Source organism: Phodopus roborovskii, unplaced genomic scaffold (genome assembly GCF_943737965.1).
Source record: "Phodopus roborovskii unplaced genomic scaffold, PHOROB, whole genome shotgun sequence".
Taxonomy (NCBI): domain Eukaryota; kingdom Metazoa; phylum Chordata; class Mammalia; order Rodentia; family Cricetidae; genus Phodopus; species Phodopus roborovskii.
In genome coordinates this window covers 11,189,151-11,202,128 of record NW_026126599.1, presented here as the reverse complement: position 1 = coordinate 11,202,128, position 12,978 = coordinate 11,189,151, and the positions used below count along the sequence as shown (strand labels likewise).

Below are 12,978 nucleotides of genomic sequence, written 5' to 3'. Positions count from 1 at the left end.
GGTAGAGGCAGGCGGATCTCTGTGAGTTCAAGACCAGCCTGGTCTACTGAGCAAGTTCCATGACAGCCAGAGCTACACAGAGAGACCCTGTCTGGGGAAAAAGGGGGAAAAAATTCCAAGGAAGAGGAAATACCACAGAAACTCGGATCATTCAGTCCTTACCAAACTCTAAGTTTTCTCTTGGAAACTCCCATTTGAGGTCATATTCACAGTCCCTGAAGTCAACGTAGAAGTACTCATTATCCAGGGGCCCAGTCACCTGGATCATCTGCAGCTGGCTTTCATACCTAAATTGCTTCAGAGATGAACAGGCAGTCAGTGACAGTCTACAGCATTGCAGAGAAGACAGGGGTGAGTCTCCACTGTGCTTTTACCTTTTTGTACTTGTGACAGATCAGCACAGTTAACACAATGATGAAGGGAAGACAAAGGCCAATGGTGGCATAGAAGGAGATGTTGTCCTGGATGAAAGGGAAGGGGCCTGCAAGGGAAGGAGTCACTAGGCAGTGAGATAAAATGCCTGCTTATAGTTAAAAGTAGTCACCCCTCTCTACTTAGACTCTTTCGAATCCTATTCAAGTAACCACCATTCCCAGTCCTATGGGTATTCTGTGTATTCTGGGTGACCCATGGAAAATCAAGCACTGTTTCTATAAACAATGCGTTCCCTTTCCAGAAATAATTCTGAACCCATTTTTTTTTAAACTGGACCAATTATCATAAGAATGATAGCCATTTAAGCCTTCTACCAAGCCTGCCATATAAAAAGTCTATGTACTTGTTGCCCAGATTCATCACACATGTGTAGAGAGAAATAAATATGTATGAGTGTTTGTCCATATGTGTGCCTGTGCACCATGTGCATGTGTGTTGCCCTCAAAGGCCAGAAGAGGGCATCAGATCCCCTGAAACCAGAGTTATTGGTGGTTGTGAGCTGCTAAGTGGCTGTTGGGAACTGAACCCTGGTCCTCTACAAGAGCAGCAAGTGCTCTTCGCTGCTGAGCCATCTCTCCAAAGCCAGAACTTTGACTTATGCTGGCTTTGTTTTGCATTTTTCTGAGGTAGGGTCACTATGTAGCCCAGATTGGACCTGAACTTGGGATCCTCTTGCTTCTGCCCCTGGAGCGTGAAGGGGGCTGCATCCACCACTCCTAGTTTGAATTAATCAGTATTGTACAGTGACTCTAAACTATAGTGCAGTGTTAGGAAGACAACCCCAAGATGGAGAATGTCAGGCTAAAAGTAAAAAAGGGAATTAACAAAACGGAAAAGGACAGAAATTCCAGATCACTAAGACTGTTTTGCTGTACCTTCGATAGCTATTCACCCCTCCAGGGGTTTCCAGAACTCTACAGCACTGGTGACTCAATACCTACAGAGAACTGGGTCCCAAAAAGGAAAATGGGACAAGAGTCTGACTGGGGATTCTTGCCTGACTCAAAAAAGATCTTACACTCACTCAGAACTACACTGCCTTGTAAAAATTCCCCAGTAAAAGCCAGCCACTGTGGCCGACTTCATGTGGGGATTTTCTGGGGACAGCGCATGTTCATCACGACAGCAAATGTCTGCATACCTGGTGAGTTTAAAAGGATGGTTTCACAAGATGTGCCTACAGAATTGTACGCACAGCATTTGACCAGAAACCCCTTTCCAGCCTGATTCATATTTAGGGTGCTGTTTGACACCCACTGTCCAGACACTTTCCTGTTAGCCTTTTTATTCCAAACTCCTTCTGGAATTTCCTCGGTACAGCTGGAAAAGAAAAAAAAAAAAAAAAAAAAAAACATGACAAGAAGTGAAGTTAGGTGGGCAGAGACATGGTAAGATCAGAAGTCTGGGTTTCTACCAGTGGGTCCCAAAGAAACAAACTGTGGCCCTAGGGAGTGACAGCAGAATCAGGCACACATTTCTTCCTTAAGCTGTATTCATGACAAAAGGTCAGGGAATCTTATTCCTTACTTCTCATTCTCCTCCCTCTCCTTCTTTTTCCTTTCCCTCTTCTCCTTCCCCACTCCCTCCCTCCCTTCCTTCCTTCTTGTGTTTTGGAATAGGGCCTCACTATGTACCCTATGCTGGCCTCAAACTCTAAGATCCTCCTGTCTCAGCCTCCCGAGTGCTGGGATTACAGGTGTGCACCACCATGTCCAGCTTGGCTCTTCCATTTCAAGAGATGTCAAGTTTCTCATTACTTGAGAGACTTGTCCGAACACTTCTTCCAGGTCCAAGAGGGTAACGGGTATCCATAAGAGGAGCAGGATGGCTGGCTGGCTGACTTGTCAGCTAGCACTTCAGGTTTCTCTGCAGAAAGTAACAGGCAATAAGTTCATGGGAGATGGGTCTTTCTAGAAACAGCTCAGAACTGGCTTCAGCTTAGACTGCCTATTTACTCTGGGCATTGTGTGCCCCTGGGGAAGCCCCTCATTTACAATTTCTCAAATCTTTGGTTGGTTCCTCCTTCCTCTGTCATATAATCTTCTTGACTTGTGGGGCAATACCTCTTTGTGTCTTACCTCCTAGAGGGAGCTGAGGTACAGAGCTTCAATCTACCTGTACACTACAACACTCAGCTTCAAAATACCTGCAAAGAAATCTAATGGAATATATTGTCTTTTTCTTGCTTTTGCATAGACCTCCCCCCCCAAAAAAACCATTAAAACAAATAAACAGCAGGTGACTCTACAGCCTTTCCTTTGGGTTCGTTTCAAAATGTCAAGTCAATAAAAGTGACAGCACAAGGGCACAGGCACATAGGAGACAGAATATGTCTTAGCTCTGAGAAGAAACATAAAAAGGGACATATGTAACTAAAGTCAACATACAAGAAGCATGTAGTTTACAAAAGCAGTTTCAGGGGATGGAGAGATGGCTCAGCGGTTAAAAGCATTGTCTGCTCTTCCAGAGGACCTAGGCTCAGTTTCCAGCACCCTCATGGTGGCTCACAACCATTTGTAACTCTGGTTTCTGGGGAACAGCCTCTCTCTTCTGGTCCGTGTAGGTATCGCATGCATGCAGGCAAGACATTCACTCACATACACAAAAATAAATAAATATCTTACAAAACAAAACAAAACAAAAAACAGTTTGATAGCATCCCTTCTAAGCTGTGTTTGCCTCTTCTTGCTTAAAAATTAATGGGGAGTAAGAAGTGAGAAAATGAGATTTAACTTACTTCTAACATTCAGCGTGAACATTTTGGTGAACTGCGCATCATCATTTTCTGCGTGGAATATGTACTTGCCTGGCTTGTTCTTATGATCACAAAATTTAGATATGCTGTTTGAGAAAGAGTTAAAGATGAATTTAGCCCAGTGCTTCTAGGAGAGGTTACAGTGAAGACCGGTCCCCAGACGAGGAGGTACCAGCATTCTAACCCTTGCTACTCAAAAGTATCTGGACACAGTCTCACCAGCAGCATGGGCAGCATCTGAGGACTTTGTAAAAATGCCGACATGAAAAGAGTAAGGGCTTGCTAGGGCTAGGGATTGTCGGAGAGATAGGAAGTCCCTGTCCTGCTCCTGTATAATTCACTTTGACTTTTCAGGATACAGATGCATCCCTGTCGGTAGAGAAACTTCCTCCTTTCTGAACTGAGGCCCTGGTGATCAACCAATCATTAATGATTCATTGACTTACGCGTGGCAGTTAACACTAGTGAAGGTCCAAACCCATTGACTTCTCAGATCTTTAACTGAACTGGGTAGGCTCCAATGCCTACCAGGTTGCACATCAAGCATGTGTGTATTTTTTGTTTGTTTGTTTGTTTGGTTTGGTTTTTTAAGACAGGGTTTCTCTGTGTGGCTTTGGAGCCTGGCCTGGAACTAGCTCTGTAGACCAGGCTGGCCTGGAACTCACAAATATCCTCCTGCCTCTGCTGCCTGAGTGCTGGGACTAAAGGTGTGTGCTATCAGTGTCCGGCTTCAAGCATGTGCTTTTACACGAGTAACTTCATATTGTGTGTAAACCACCATGCCTACTAGGCCTATGGGATGCTGGAGACTATAGTGGGATGCTGGCTAGAGTCAGAGAAGGCAAGGAACTACTGAATATGCTTTCACACACCCAATGTGACAGAGACCAAAAGAAAAGAGAAAAGGCTTACTCAGGCGATAAGGATATATATATATTTTTTTAAATAAGGTTGTTAGAAGAGTCATATTTTTATGTATCTTATTTTAATTAAATTCTTATTTTTATTTTTTTAAAGTTATAAAAAGTACAAATTAGTGGCTCATTATGGCATTTTTACATATTGTCATTATCCCTGTTCTACTTTGTTCCTCTCCTCTGAGGTCTTCCCGAGAAAATATTTAATTAGACCATAACTTACTTGAAGATGTGTGTGTGTGGGGGGGGCATGCAAATATGGCAGGACAGGAAGGTAGGCAGGTGTAAATGGAGTTTTTGTTTTGACTGACAACTCCAAAATAAACTCACAGAAACTGAATATTAATTAGAAATGCCAGTTTAGGCTTGTCTCCAGCCAGCTCTGACATCTTAAATTAACCCATTTTTATTCATCCATGTTGCTTCTTCCTTGTCTGGATCACAACTCTGGAGACGCCACCTTCTTCCCAGCATTCCTCTGCCCCTAAAATCCTGCCTAGCTATTAGTCTACCAGCTCTTTATTAACCAATTGCTGAGAGCCTTTATCATTTTTTCAGAGAAGTAGCAATTAATATTCTAGGTATCAACCCACCAGAATTAACTTCTGATGGAGAAAATACACTGGGTGCTTTATATTATCAAAAAAGCCCCAGAGAAAGAAAATTCCTTCTCCCTTGGTGTTAGCAGCGAGGACAGAAGCCTCCGGAACTCACGTAGCGCCTTATTCCATTTAACTCTCCCCACCTCTTAAATTTGCTCACATGTTTTACAAGTCATGTCCCCTCTGAGACTTAAGGTTGCCCAGATGTTTTACAAGTCCCATTTCTTCTCTTTTGTCACGATCTTACCTGCCTTCCCGACTCTGAGAGATATGCATGCCTGGTATCCTTGCTATTGTCAGAGAATTGCTAATTGTGTCTGTGGGCATATAAACTGGAAACCTTATGGGATCTATGAGAATTTTTAAAAGAAGAACTTTTAGATAATTTTTAAGAAGAACATCTAAAGAACTTTAAGAGAGCTTGTAGAGAAAGAACTTTTGAGGAGAAAACTTTTGGAGAGAAACTTTTAAAGAGAATTTAGGGGAAGAACATTTTTTTTTTGAAGAATAAACAGCCTTAAGAAGAACAACATGTGTATGAACTGATTTGTTGGCCCACAGATCTTATTAGTCAGTTCAGTCAGCCTGTTGTAAGCCTCCTACCTGAGCCCTTGCTGAGCAATGAGAGTCATACATATTCATATTGCACAAAAAGACTGTTCCACAGCAGGCCGGCATGCTGAGAAGATGGCTCAGCCAGAGCTGTTGTCACCAAGCCTGACAAGCCAAATTTCATCTCTGGAATGCACAAGGCAGAAAGAAAGAACTGACTCCCAGGGTTGTCTCTGACCTCCACACACAACACACTTAGGCACACACAATAAATAACTAGATAAAATGTAAAACATTTATTTTGAGTGAAAGAAAGGTAGGCAGGAGCCAGCATGGAGGCCATCCAGAAGCCAGGATACAGACCTGAAAGTTCTCATTTAGCTTGTTTTTCTGCCAACATAAGAGAAAGCTGAGGTAAATCAATGCATAGAGAACAAGATGACTGGGTGCACAGGTCTGGAGGTATCAATCCACAGTTGGTTGGCCTTGTTGCTCTGGGGCCTGTGAGGCGGGGGGTGCAGCATGTCGAGAGTGCAAGACACAGTGAGGAAGCCCAAGACAGGGAGTGGGGGGCAGTCCCCACTTCAAGGGAGTACACCCAGTCACCCACAGGCCTCCCACAAGGCCTCACCAACCAGGGTTCTGTATCATCTCCTAGCACCACTCTGCGGGAACGAGCCTTCAACATATAAGGGCCCAGCTATTCTCCTCCCATCTTCAAGAAGATTGTAGCCCAAGTGGACTATAAAACCCCTAAGTGGAGCAGGTAAAGCAGTAAATTGAAAGTATGTAGCTGCTCAAAGGAGGCAGAGGTCAGCATAGAAAATTTCATGGATTTCAGAGGCAGAATTGGAGTCAGCTTAGTCCAGAGGGCAGAAGAGACTAAGGGAAAAGCAACCCTAATACTGAAGGCAGGGAGTCATGGGCAGTGGGGCCTCCTGACCAAAGCAAAGGGAGGTGCAGGATGTCTGGGGAAAGAGGGCTAAGGGGTAGAAGGGAGTCCACTGATTAAGACCCTTGAAAACATCTAATTATTCAGAGAGGTGAATACTGGAAGCAGATACTATGGATGCCTGAGCACAGTAGCCACATCCTGTGCAATTTTAGATTTGCTTGACTATACTGGGAGTTTATTGTTAGGAGGTCTGGAGATGATAGTGACAGCCTGGGAATCCATGCATTCACTTAGCTACCCATAACTAAGCTACCCGTAGAATCAGGTCTCCAGCGGCAAATATGAAAGAACAAAAGTGTGTTTCTGCTATTCCAGAACCTACATTTCAATGTTAGAAGCAGACAAAAAGAAGCAATTATGGGATGTGGGCCTGATGGTGCACACCTTTATCCCAGTGTTCTGGAGGCTGAGGCAGGAAGATGGTTGGTTCAAGGCTGGGCTGAGGTCCATGAGGAGAAGCTGTCTCTAAAGCACAAAAAGAAATGGGGAAGCTGAGCCAAGAATATACTAGGGTGTGGCAAGTTCTACCACAAGAGAAATAACAGTTCACATTTGAGGTTTCAGAATATGTTCCTACGGAGGAAAGAATGGGAATGGGCAAGCCGGAGAGGCACCCGGGAAAACAAAATTGCAGATCCTGATGTGTGTATGCAAAAAGGCAACAGCAGAAAGCCAGATGACTCCAAGATACACCTGGAGAGCTGGAGCTCTGAGCCAGGATTGATGTGGTAGCAGCAATCTGCGTGCCCTTAACTCCTACCTAAATGGGAGTCATTTCTCACACCTGCCAAAAAGTTTGCAGCAGTCGGGCTGCAGAGAGATACATGCTAGAATGCTGCTTGCCTGACATGCATGCTGCCGAGTTCAATCCCAGGACCATTAGAAATAAAATTACATGCTTTCAGCAATTAAAGACTGAGAATTGTACACATTTCCCCCTTCCTTTCTTTTTCATGAGGGGGTGTGTGGTTATGGGATGAGACAAGGTCTCACTGTAGCTTGACTGGCCAAGAACTCTGTCTCTATTAAAAGGGAGTCTATTAAAAGTGACCTTGCACTTGCTGTGAAAGGGCTCTGAACTCCTGCTTCTATCTTCTGAGCACACCGCCACGTCTGGCATGGCTCTATGAAACCAGAGACTGAACCCAGGGGCTTTGTGGACATGAGGCAAACACCCCCCCCATCTGCAGCCCCCATTTCTTGTCCTGGCCTACTTCAGGACAAGGAAAAAATGCCGGTGAAGTAAAGTGATAGAATGACTAAGGGAAAATCCAAAAGCCAGCTGTGAGGGGTGGCGTGGGGTGAGACAAACAACAGCAATTCCCAAGCTTCAGAAAGGGGAAAAGGACATGAGCCTCCAAGGCAGAAAATGTGATTCTGTCTGGACAATGGCCAAAGGCCTTGAAAAGGAAGAAGAGAATTAAAACAAACAAAGAGCCCAACCAGAAGCTGAGACAACCGGCACACACCTGTAATCTCAGTGCCCAGGAAGCAGAAATGGGAGGGTTACTAGTTCAAGGTCAAGAGCTGGAGCGATGACTCAGTGGGTTGGTCTTTCAGAGGACCCAGATTCAGTTCCTAAAACCTGAATGGTGACTCACAACTACCTATACCTCCACCAGGGGATCCAATGCCTTTTTCTGGTCTCCATGGGCACCAGGCATGCACATACAAAGATTCAGGTAAACACTAATACACAGAAAGTAAAAATACATAAATACTTAAAAAAAAGAGTACAAGGCTAATGTGGGTCACACAGTGAGCCTTGTTTGTATCAAACAGAGGGAGAGAAGGAGACAACACAGAGGCAGACAGGAGCAGAGGGATGACTGGTTGACATGGCTAGCCAGAGACCATGCCAAAAGTTCTGCTCAGGTTGGGGAAAAAAACTAATGATCACACACAACTGTTGTGGGATAATCTTTCTGTACACAGTGAAGATGTGTCACTCAGATTGGCTTGGTAAAATATGGAACAGCCAGTAGCTAGGCAGAATTTCCAGGGCAAAGAGAACTCTGGGATGGAAAAAGGGAGTTGCCAGCCAAATGCAGAAGATGGGAGATGTGCAGGAGGAAAGGTAAAAGCCACCAGCTAGGTGGCAATATGGAGACAAATAGAAATGTGTTAAGTCATAAGAGCTAAGCTATATATTAGAAACAAGCCTAAACTATAGGTTGAGCTTTCATAATTAATGTCTCTGTGTCTTTTTTTTTTTTTTTTTTTTTTTTTTTTTTTTTTTGGTGAGATGGTAGCCCAAAGAAAAATCTGACAATCCAACTACACACACAACCACAACCATTTTGCACTGTGCAGAACCAAGTACAAGGCTGCATGAAGATTCTTCTTTTCTGTCCTTTGTGCTGTCACTACAGGGTGTGGCTTGTCACAGCAAAAGCCCCTGAGGTATTTTCCCTTCAAAATCCAGGTGGGAAACTCATCACATAACTTAGTGGGACACAGAATAAAATCTCCAGATGGCTCTACCAATTTCCCTTAGCCTCCAGTGCTCCAGAGTGATAGGCCTGTGCCACCACACCTGGCTTTCTCCCACCCTTATGATCCCAGCAACAATCCCAGTTACCATCAGCTGATCAGGAGATTCAGAGCCTCATTTCTTCCAGGTTTTTTTTTTTCCCCTTCTTTATTTCTCTTCTTGTTCAGGAAAACTGATTTCACAGTGACATATCTTGTAGTGTCATTATAGTTAGGAAGAGGGGGTTTATCCTGTCACCAAATCACCTTCTACTTTCCTTGTATTTAACACACAGAAAGAGGAGCTGAGAAAGGTCAAGCTTGGTCCAAGGGCTCTGGAATCCACTTGTGATTCATAAAGAATGTTATATCTAAGGTCAGGCATGATGGCATATGTCTTTAATGACAGTACTCAGGAAGCAGAGGCAGGTAGATCTCTATGATCTACATATTAAGTTCCGGGCTAGCCAGAGCTATACAATGAGATCCTGTTTCGGCTTTTAAAATCTATAATACTATATAGCTATTAAAATTATAACTAAGATATAATATTACAACTATTAAGTTAAAGACACTTATTACATACATTTAAGACAGGGGGGGTCTCACCATGTAGCCCAGGAAAAGTAGGAGCCAGGGCCACTGTTACCTGAATAAAGGGAGATGCAACAGAGTTGGGTATTGTGGTATTGCTCTAGAGCCAAATATCTTTCCCTTCCTTTCTGTATGCATTCAGGCTCATTTCTCCTCTATCCCTAAACCCCAGTCAGTAAAAGGTAAATGTCAGCTCTGCCACAGGTCCTGTCCAGAGGCTTCTGTGTCCCTGTTCTTGTCCTGAGCAGGCCACAGCTGGCCATCCAGACTGAGAATGCATGAAAGATCCCCTTGCTGCACTTTGAAAACTCTCAATGAGTAACTTGGTGGGGACAGAATTGAGACTCAAGGAGGAGAAAATGGAATGTCTCTGGGGAAAAGTTATGACAAGCTCATGCTTTTCTACCATGACACTAATGTGGATTTGGTGTTTATTAGTAAGTCTAGATAATTACTCAAAGTAAGGGATGGACATTCTTCAATCTTTTTGTTTGTCAGAAGTAAAAGGACACCATGGCAGCTGGAAACCGAACGCAAGCACGGAAAGGCAAGCCCCAGCAAACCTTAGGGTGAGATTTGAGGAAGTAAATTGCAGAAATGAAGCTGTGAAGGTGGGGAAGCTGAGACTTCTGGCATACACTTAACCACACTGAAGCTTCTGCAGGAATCCAGCTATTACACAGATGAAAAAAAAAAACAAAAAAATCCTCCTGCCACTCTGCCACTCAACTCAGCTCTCAGAACACAATCAAGATACTCTGCCACCCCACTCACCTCAAGCAAACTGCTGCACCTAGTGTGGGGTTAAGGATGTGGGCTCCTTTGCCTTATTAGTAAATTTGAAATGTTTTATCATCAAAAGTTGAACAGAGCTTGTGTTACCCTCCACTTCAACCCAGAGTCTACAGCAGAGAGAAGAGTCGTGGAACACAGAGAAATAGGCTTACTTTTCTCGCTGTTCAGCTCTCAGCGTGGGAGAGTGCTGTCTGCTTCGCCTTGGGCTTTATTGCCCATCTATACCTGGTGCAATTTTTATTCTCTAGGAACCTTTAAAGAAATGCACACTAAGAAATGCACACTAAGAAATGCAGTGCGTGCATGCGTGCGTGCGTGTAGTTTGCAGGGGACATCAAGGATTCGAGTTTCTCCTAGAAGGATATCCAAGCATGATGATGAGTCCATTCCCTATTCACACACACATTTCCTGGATGAGGCATCAGTCAGAGCTAGAGGGATGACAGTGAAGCCATCTTCATGGCGATGATAAACTTGGAGCTGCTCCCAGGTGAGGGACAGACCTGCTACAGCTGTGACAGAAAGCTTGCAGAATGGAGCCCTGGATGCAATGTGGATCCTGGGACTTGACTGCCAGCCAGTCTAGCCAAAAGGGTGAGCTCCAAGTTCAGTGGGAGAGGCTGTTTTTAAAAAATAGTGGAGGAGGCTAGAGAGATGACTCAGTGGTTAAGAGCACTTATTTTTGCAGATGACCCAGGTTTGATTCCTAGTACCCAAATGGTGGCTCACAGCCATCCATAACTCTATTTCCAAGTGATTTGAACATGTGATCTGGTACCTGTGGTGATATTTTATTTATGATTTATTAAAGCTTGCCTGAGGGTTCAGAATGCAAAGCTAGCCATATTGCTTGAACAAATAAAACCTGGCTGAGAGATCAGAGAGAAGGAGCAAGCTACAGCACACCTTACCTCCTTAAGTGTCTCTGCAAACAAAAACTGGTTTCCTGTTTCCCCCTGCTTATATTCCGTTTCTTCCCAGCTACTTCACTTCCTGTCTATCTGTACAGACCTCTCTCTATACAGTGGTAAGCTCCATTTTCTGACTCCAGACAGGCTTTATTTGTTCAAGGAAGATATCACCACAACAAGCCATAGAGCCAGGCAGTCCTGGCACACAGCTTTAATCCCAGGACTCAGGAGACAGGCAGATGGATTGCTGTAGGCCACCCAGCCTACATAAGTGTGAAGAGTAACAGAGCTCATACTTTTGATCCCAGCATAAACACAAGTCACATTCTCCTTCTTTAAATCCCCTGCCAACTGTGTATGGGAAAAGGGTAAAAAGAAGAGGGTAAAGTTATGCACAATAGCTGATTTCCTTGACCCAGCACATCTCAAACACAATCTTTTAAACATAGCACCAATGTGGAAATTATTAATGAGATTTTACATTCTTTTTTAAACACAAAGTCTTCAAAATGCAGAGTGGACCTCTCAATTTAGATTGGCCTAGTGTGAAGTCCTCACTAGTCTAATGCTGTGTTAACAGCAGACCTAAGACAAACCAGCAACAAAGGCCTTTGAATTAATTGTTATTTAGCATATAGTGCCAGCCACTTAGGAGGCCAAGGTAGGGTCACCTGAACACAAGTATTCAAGTCCAGCCCAGGCAACAACACAGCGAGCCCCTATCTGGAAAAAAAATCAAGTCAAATCAGGGAAATATCTCAATTTTGATTCAGCATGGCTAGAATAGGAGCCATGAATCTACCCTTTAAGACAATTGCCTGGGTGACTCTCACACTTCTGGAAACAATGACTATTCTAGACTGAAGACTTACTTGAAAGAGGCCAGCAATGCCCTGGCTCTCACAGTCTAATGTGAGGCCATGGGCTGTAGAACAGAGAAGGAGATGTGCTGTAGGTTTGGTGGGTCCAACAGTTAGGAAAGCACGCACACATACTGCTCTTGCAGAGAACCTGAGTTGGGTTCCCAGCACCTGGGTAAACCAGCTCACAACTGCCTGTAACCAAGCCTCTGGCCTCTATGAACACTGCACACACACACACACACACACACACACACACACACACACCTAAAACTACTAAAAATAAAATTTGAAAAGACAGACAGAAGAGGCACCAAAGTTAAAGGGATAAACTGAGGGAAGCAGGCTTTTGCTTCTCAAAAAAGGAATGAGAATTTCTCCCCTAGAATATAGCTTGAACAAATCCCTGGGAGAATCAAATTGTCCTTTAGCACTATGGTTGGGCTATTTCTGCATTTTTGTTTGAACACATAAATCAGTACACCTATGGGCAATGTTTTCAGTTGGCAAAGAGGTTCAGTTCCTCCATCGCTCACAACCATACTTAGCCCCAGGGTACTGTCACAGCGCAGCACTCAGACAGGAAACCACAATCTTTTGACAGAAAAACTGCCAGGATTCTGTTTTCATACAGTAGGCTTTACTCCCAGGCGAGAATGTGGGGCAGCTATCTTCACATGATGCCCTTTGCTTTCAGCCTTCAGTTCTCTGACTCATGGGGCTGAGTCTGGAGTTCAGTGTTTGGCTAGCATATACAGGGAAGGGCCAGGTTTGATCCTCAGTACTGGTAGAGGAGAGGGAGGGCATGTGTGTGTGAGTGTGTGTGTGTATGTGTGTGTGTGTGTGTATACACTCATAATGAGAGAATTCACTTTGACAAATACAACCCTGTCCTTCGCAAGGGCGAGGGTGGAGAACTGTGCTCAGTGCTGTCTCACCTGTATCCATCCTCCAGTCCACGTTGTTCACAAGGAAATGATGTTTGAAAGAAGGTCCACGAACATCGGATCCGTGGGTATGCTTGAAACCTGACTGAAAAGCAGAACTTTTCATACGGGTCAATATCATATTCTTCCTGTGAGCTGGTAGCATTTATGAAGCCTTTTTCTGTAAAAAGAAAATGTACAGAG

General features: G+C 44.1%; 1 protein-coding gene across 3 annotated transcripts in view; it reads right to left on the bottom strand.

Moving 5' to 3' along the window:
• The window catches only part of Flt3 (fms related receptor tyrosine kinase 3), a 78,106-nt gene that overhangs the window by 20,436 nt on the left and 44,692 nt on the right, over positions 1-12,978 (bottom strand). For all 3 annotated transcript variants that reach the window (XM_051205224.1, XM_051205223.1, XM_051205225.1), the window contains 6 exons: positions 12,787-12,955; positions 3,173-3,276; positions 2,193-2,301; positions 1,577-1,755; positions 375-481; positions 163-295 (listed from right to left, as the gene is read on the bottom strand). In XM_051205224.1, the coding sequence (XP_051061181.1) occupies positions 163-295; positions 375-481; positions 1,577-1,755; positions 2,193-2,301; positions 3,173-3,276; positions 12,787-12,955 (801 nt within the window). The remainder of the gene's footprint in view (positions 1-162; positions 296-374; positions 482-1,576; positions 1,756-2,192; positions 2,302-3,172; positions 3,277-12,786; positions 12,956-12,978) is intronic.